Source organism: Notothenia coriiceps, unplaced genomic scaffold (genome assembly GCF_000735185.1).
Source record: "Notothenia coriiceps isolate Sejong01 unplaced genomic scaffold, NC01 NC01_scaffold00036632, whole genome shotgun sequence".
NCBI lineage: Eukaryota > Metazoa > Chordata > Actinopteri > Perciformes > Nototheniidae > Notothenia > Notothenia coriiceps.
In genome coordinates, this window is record NW_011369333.1 from 38208 (window position 1) to 45368 (window position 7161).

At 40.4% G+C, this 7161-nt stretch overlaps 1 protein-coding gene across 1 annotated transcript in view; it reads left to right on the forward strand.

The window, feature by feature from the left end:
• The window catches only part of LOC104964096 (centrosomal protein of 192 kDa), a 24667-nt gene extending 17776 nt beyond the window's left edge, over positions 1-6891 (forward strand). The window contains exons 19-24 of the mRNA XM_010792817.1: positions 1757-1954; positions 2380-2470; positions 2670-2849; positions 2978-3238; positions 5591-5712; positions 6703-6891. Coding sequence (XP_010791119.1) covers positions 1757-1954; positions 2380-2470; positions 2670-2849; positions 2978-3238; positions 5591-5712; positions 6703-6889 — 1039 coding nt within the window. The 3' untranslated portion in view covers positions 6890-6891. The remainder of the gene's footprint in view (positions 1-1756; positions 1955-2379; positions 2471-2669; positions 2850-2977; positions 3239-5590; positions 5713-6702) is intronic.
• Positions 6892-7161: the final 270 nt, after the last annotated feature.

Below are 7161 nucleotides of genomic sequence, written 5' to 3' on the forward strand. Positions count from 1 at the left end.
ATTGTGAAATAAAAAAGGGAGATTTACGTGCTTTTTTTACCATCGCACCCTTACCCGTCTGATCTGAACACCACTAGACTACACTCATCAAATTTGACCTCGGATTATCCCAGAGGGTCTAAACATTCTTTATAACACAGTTTGAGATTTGTGAACGCTTTATGTGCTATAAAACCTTTATACTTATTATCATCTTAAAACCTTACTCTCATTCCAAGGCAGCGGTCGTGGCAGCTGACAGTTAATACACCTCTGTGCTGCCCACGATGCTGAGTTGATCATGTATGAGTTGTCCCATGGTTCATTGCCAGAAAGGAGACAAAACAATTTTTTTTGTACTGTTGTTGCCCATCCTTCAAATGTTGAAGTACTACAGCCCCCCTACTCCCCAACTGCTCAGAGAAAAAAGTCAAAAACTGTCCTGAATACAGATGCAAGGAAGCAAAAGGATGCTGTCCACCATTGGGGGAGGAGAGGGAACAATTGGACAGCAAACTGTGTCAATGACAAAGACTTGCACAGTGGACAACCTCCTGTACACCCTGCATCTCGCAAATAAAAAGGAGACATTACATTACATTACATTTAGCTGACACTTTTATCCAAAGCGACTTACAATAAGTACATTCGACCCGGAAGATAAAACCTTGAAGAAAACAGAATCATATAAGTACATCAGGTTTCATAGAACCAAACATTTCAAGTGCTACTCAACTGGCTTTAGATAAGCCAGTCCTTTATTAGTATATAAGTGCTTTGTTAGTAATTCAATCGCTCGAAGTGGAGTCAAAAGAGATGAGTTTTCAGTCTGCGCCGGAAGATGTGCAAGCTATCTGCTGTCCGGATTTCAATGGGGAGCTCATTCCACCATTTTGGAGCCAGGATAGCAAACCCACATGTTTTTGCTGATGGGAACTTGGGTCCCCCTCGCAGTGTGGGTGCAGCGAGCTGTTTGGCTGATGCAGAGCGGAGTGCACGTGCTGGGGTGTACGGTTTAACCATGTCCTGGATGTAGGAAGGGCCAGATCCATTCACAGCATGGTACGCAAGTACCAGTGTCTTGAAGTGGATTCTAGCAGTTACTGGAAGCCAGTGAACGGAGCGGAGGAGCGGCGTGGTGTGGGAAAACCTTGGAAGGTTGAAGACCAGACGAGCAGCTGAATTCTGGATGAGCTGCAGAGGTCGGATGGCACATGCAGGTAGACCAGCCAGGAGGGAGTTGCAGTAGTCTAGGCGTGAGATGACGAAAGCCTGGACCAGAACCTGCGTCGCTTTCTGGGTAAGCTGGGGACGTATTCTCCTGATGTTGTAAAGCGTGTATCTGCAGCAGCGGGTTGTAGCAGCGATGTTTGCAGTGAAGGACAGTTTCCTTGTCACACCCAGATTCCTTGCAGTCTGAGTCGGGGAAACAACAGAGGTGCCGATGTTGATTGTTAGGTCAAGAGTGGGACAATCTTTTCCCGGAAGGAAAAGCAGCTCAGTCTTGTCAAGGTTGAGCTTGAGGTGATGAGCAGACATCCACTGAGAGATGAACGCTAGACAAGCAGAGATGCGTGCGACGACCTGGGTCTCTGAGCGGGGAAAGGACAGAATTAGTTGGGTGTGGTCAGCGTAGCAGTGGTATGAAAAACCATGCGGGCTAATGACAGATCCGAGCGAGTTTGTGTACAAGGAGAAGAGGAGGGGACCATCACATCTTAAGTGGCCATCTTTACAACCCATTTGGATTGACTTGGTGGTGCTTGTTTTGTTGCAGCCTTCTCACCATCTTGGTGCTGCCATCAGGTCCTCAGTATGAGGTAACTCTGAAAGGCGAAGTTGTCCCAAAGGACTCAGGGAAAGCTCCCAGTCCCTCTGCTGATGTCGTTGTTCCCGCTGTGGCCAATGATGTTCCACCAATTCTCTCTAATAAACAGTTTGTAGCCTGGGGAGGAGTCACTCTGGGACGAGCTGTGTAAGTAACTTTTCCATTAATTTCATAATTTGTTTTTGTTACTAAATAAAACACTTATATAGGAATCAATTATTCATTGAAAAGTAATCTATAAAATACCTGAAGTCCAGTCGTCTTTTTTTAAATTAAATCTTGTGTAATGGTTTTCATAAGAAGGGACAGAAGTCTATAGGGAGTGTTATTTCTCAGAAGCTATTGCAACATAATGGAGGTAAAGTACTGACAGCAGTAAGGAGCTAAAATTCCCAAACACAATGCATGCATTCTTTCTCTTGGACCCAGGTTTAGCTCAGCTTTCTTATTAGGTCAGAAGTCAGGACATAAATATAATGACTCAATATCAAATCAAAGTTTGTCAAAGACATTTAGTTTGACATGGGACTGCTGGACACAAATTACATTACTTATCTGCCATTGCTTTCCAGGCAACAGAAGCTGGTTTTAAGGAACAATTCGACCGACGCCACGCAGCAGCTACGGTTGCTTATCCGTGGTCAAGACCAGGATTGTTTTCAGGTAGATTGTAATATTTGCAAATTGGAAAACATCTCATCTCTATTTTCTTTTTTCTTTCTCACATCCTGTTTTTGTGTTTGCACATCCTGTCATAGTGCCATAGTTGTTTATATAAAACAGAACGGCTATACAACCCTAAATGATGATGTGACTAATACCCTACACTGTAACACCGTATTAAAACGTGTTTCTCTTTCAGCTGCAGAGTATGTTCAGTCCTGAAGAGCGCCTGACCCGACATGGAGAGCTGTCCATTCGTCCCAGAGAAGATGTGACCGTCCACCTGCTCTTTGCTCCCACCAGAGTGGCCTGCATGTTGGCCAAACTGGAGATTAAACAGTCTGGAATCCGGCCTTCACAGCCAGGGGTCAAATTCACTGTGAGCACGTGACCCCTGTCAGACCTGACCATTTTTACTCTCTTTTCCTGCCTCGTTTCTTTTTCATGTTTTCTTCATCTCTATTGAAAGACTGGCTTTACTTAGATTCCTTTGTGTCCTATCTTCAGATTCCACTGTCAGGCTACGGTGGGACGAGCAACATCATTCTGGAGGACCAGAGAAAACAGGCAGACGGCTATGTGGCAACATTGACTGACATCGCTGTCGGTCGTGTCAGTAAAGTGTGTATTTGCGTGAGGAACACTGGCTCCAGAGCAGCTTTCATCAAAGCTGTGGCCTTCTCAGATGTGCAAACACGATCAGTTATGGAACCCTCTGTGATCAGCATCGCCCCGTCACAGTTTGTGCTTAAGGAAAGGACACAAGAGGTAGCGAGAATTTTTATTACGGATTGGAACCACACACTAGTTCTTGAAAAATTGATATTCTAAATGTATTTTCTGCAATTAATCTCATTGATATGCGCAACATTCAATAATGAACTCAAAAGTAGTGTATGGCGCAATTTATTTTAAAAGTACTGCTATTTGAACAAAAGTGCAGTAATATTTGGTTTGCAAACACTTTAAAGGGGACCCAGAATGCACTTTTTGATGTCTTTTATACATAAATATGTGTCCCCGGTGTGTCAGGGAACTAACAAAGTGTCAGAAAATAAAACCCTCTCTCTTTTCCTCCGTACCCGAATCTCGAAAAAACGGGGGTACAACGGAGCTGATCCAGATTTACGTCCAATATGACGTAATATCGGACATGCGGACCCACAGCACTACCAGAAAGTTGCTATCAGAAACAACTGCCCGACTGTTTTGGATGTAATATGGTCTGTGTTTATATTCGCAAGCATCGCTAACACTCGAAGCTAACCTGTACTGGAGAGACTACATGTGTTTAAAAGCATGATATAAAAAAAGGAACTCACCTTGTGGTAAACCCGCAAGAGAAGAAGCATTTGAGCTCCATACTGTTTCAGAAATAATCCCTGATGTGGTTTGGAACATGATATGGCGTTTAATCACGGCAGCATTGAGCTGAATCTGCTGGGTAATTCTGAGCAGGCATTAGTTCCCCCTCCTCTTTTTTTGTTTTTCAAGCTAAGAACCCAAACCTGCAGTTTTCTAACAGGGCTAAAACAGAGGGATATGAGGGATGTCTAAAATGCATGATCTGTTTGGTATTTTGAGCAAAACACATCATAGACATGTTTTTTATTTATTTGTATATATCTGAGACCCATAATATGTGCCTAAAAATAGCACAATAGGAGACTTTTAAACATAAGGTGCATTTTAACAACAGTATTCCCTTTCTATTTCCCCTCTCTTTTTATTTCTTGTAGATCTCAACTTCAACATTAATTAATGTTATCAAATATAAAACCAAAGGTATTTGCCAGGGCATTAATGTTTGATCTAGTTTCTTATAGAAAAACAAGTTGCCCTCAATCCAGTGATAACTCTGGTTCTATCAACTCCGCCGTCTGAAGAGATGTTCATGTAAGAGTTTGTTAATGTTAGTGCTGCTGCAGCATTAGGCCCACCCCCTATGCTCTCATTGGTTGAGACTTGTAATGTCTCCCATCCTAAGCCAATACTGATCAACATCCCACCCCTCCTGTGACCCAATGGTTTGTCTGTATGTGTATTCAGAGCCAGTGAGAAACTGACTTTCAAAAATTATAATATTAATACAAAAACTGTTAATGCGCAATAAAATAATTGTCGGGGTTAATTAATTAATGCGTAGACGCGATAACGCGTTAACTTGCCCAGCCCTAAATAAAAAAAATTAAGAGAAGTAAACCATGAGACAAAAAAATGCCCTTGATTTGGACTTGGCTAGTGTCTGTTAGCATCACATCATCAGATCAAATCGCAAATACATATTAATCCTTTTTCATAGTCATGTGGGCTGCCACGGAGTTGCTAGTGGTGCGCGAACTGCGAGTGCCGGAGCCTCGCAGCGGCGAAACTGTGGCGCGCTTTATTGCGCCGCATTTGCGCATCAGATGAGGCCCCACGGCCCCCCCTGCCAATATGCATAGAAATATTTTATCCATTTGTGTATTTATAAGTATATTATTTGAACAACAAATGTTTTATGTGGAAATGAAGATTGAATATCCTGTAAACAACTGCTCGCTAGAATAAAAAAAACTCTAATGTAGATTTATTAGAACCTCTAATTGGTATTGAATTTCTTAAATCTTGTGACATGACTGTGGAAAATGTGGTACTTATCTTTACTGCTTAAAGTATCAGTATTTGTGGCAATCCTGTATTAAATGCTCCACTTGCATCAACAAGCGCCACGACTACTTGCTAAGCCTACGTGCTTTTCACAAAATACACAATCACGTCATTGTTAACTCAAGTATGACGACCATAAGTCTAGCTTTAAACTTAAAATCCTCATTTTATATTTCAAGGAGCATTGTTAAGAGTTATCAATATGGGTTGGTGTGCTGAGGACCCATTGATCCAGAATAATGGGACAGTCCCTGCACTATAGTTTTTAATCTTTTATGTTCAACAATTGTTCTTTTAACAAAAATATCCCTCCCACTTCTTTCAATTCTGATGCGATAGCAGCTTCAACAAAAAGTTCCACATCCACAGTTTCAGCCATGTTGTTTGCTTTTGAAACAGTACTCCTTTTTAGTCGTTGGACATTTCTTGCAGAAATATGACCTTCTTACTAATATTTGCTTGTGTTTTCAGGTGATAACTGTACTAATAAAGTCCACTCAAAGAGAACAAGCCCTATGTCAGTCGGCCAATGCAATGCTGGCTACCGTCTGCCTGTTTTGTGGAGATGAGGTTTCCAGGCAGCAGTACAGGAGGTGAGGCCTTCAGACGCTTAGTTCAGTAAACTTGCTAAAAGAGTCATACTGATATTCTGTACAAACTGTGAAGTCCACTGAGACAAATGTAACATTTGTGATATTGGGCTATATAAATAAACATTGATTGATTGATGTTGGCGTGTATGGGAGTAGTGGTAGTAGGAGGAGGAAGAATGTAGAGGAAGTTGACATTTATCAAACAAGCAGTTCCTTTAATATATCCTTTATTATTTCCACAATAACATCATAGTCATGTATTATTTGTTATTCACAAATTTATATTTATGTGAAACTCCGTAATTGTGATTGGCCCTGATGCAATTAAAGTTTTGCCTCAATCTACAGCCAATTTGTTCCATCATTCCAACTTCTGAAATAGCATAAGGCAGCTTACACTAACAAATCAACACAACTGTAGATACAGGTATACAGAATGTCATTAAGAATAAAACAAGTAGCAATTAAGAAAATCCATAAAACACATGTATTGAATTCAGTATCAACATTCACTATCTCATAAGACAGGGAACAAGGCAAGGGACCAATGTTCTAACACAATATTTCCTTGATAACTTTTGAGGAAAGCAACTAAATGTAAGTGTATGTAGATATACTGTTTTTCTTTCAATAAAACATGCAGTTTAGGAACATTTCCCAACAAATAAATCAAGGACACACTATCAAGGTACAAAAAAATACAAAACTGCAGGGTATATATAGATGTAGCTTTATTTAGGAATTTCAATATTGTTGTCAATGGTTACCCAGATGGCTGAGTGAAACAGTCGATGCATTAGAGGTTCCCCTTTTAATAACAAGTCGGCAGCTATGGGCCCCTGACTGTTTCTGGAACCCCTTTGCAGCTGCCTGGTTTCAACAGCTTTGAATTAATACACATTGTTTAGCAAATTTTTAAAAGCGTTTATAGTTTGTACATCCAATTCCAGATGGTTCTGCTTTAGTAAGAAAGCCGTTTTCTCTTTTCAGATTGCTTCAGAGCAAACCGGAGGCGGTGAAGAAGGCTCTGTCTGAAAACAGTCTGCTGAAAAACATCAATTTCTATGAAACGTTTTTGGGAGAAGAAAACCTTACAGAGGGTAAGATGTCTTTATTGTGCTACTCAAATATTATATTTTCATTCTCCTCTTTAAAAAATGGCGGATATTATGTTTGAAAAAAACCAGTGCTAATGTATTTCTGATTATTTTATTAATAGTTATTTATACCCTGTTGTCAGTTCATCATAAATTATATAACTGATGCTCTATACACCGTGGTAGTTCTTTAAAACATATATATTAGGGCCGGGACTCGATTAAAAAAAATGTATCTAATTAATTAGAGGCTTTGTAATTAATTAATCGAAATTAATCGCATTTTTAATCACATATAAATATTTGACCTGAGAACAGTGAGAAGCAATTTTTTTCACATGGATTTTAGTAT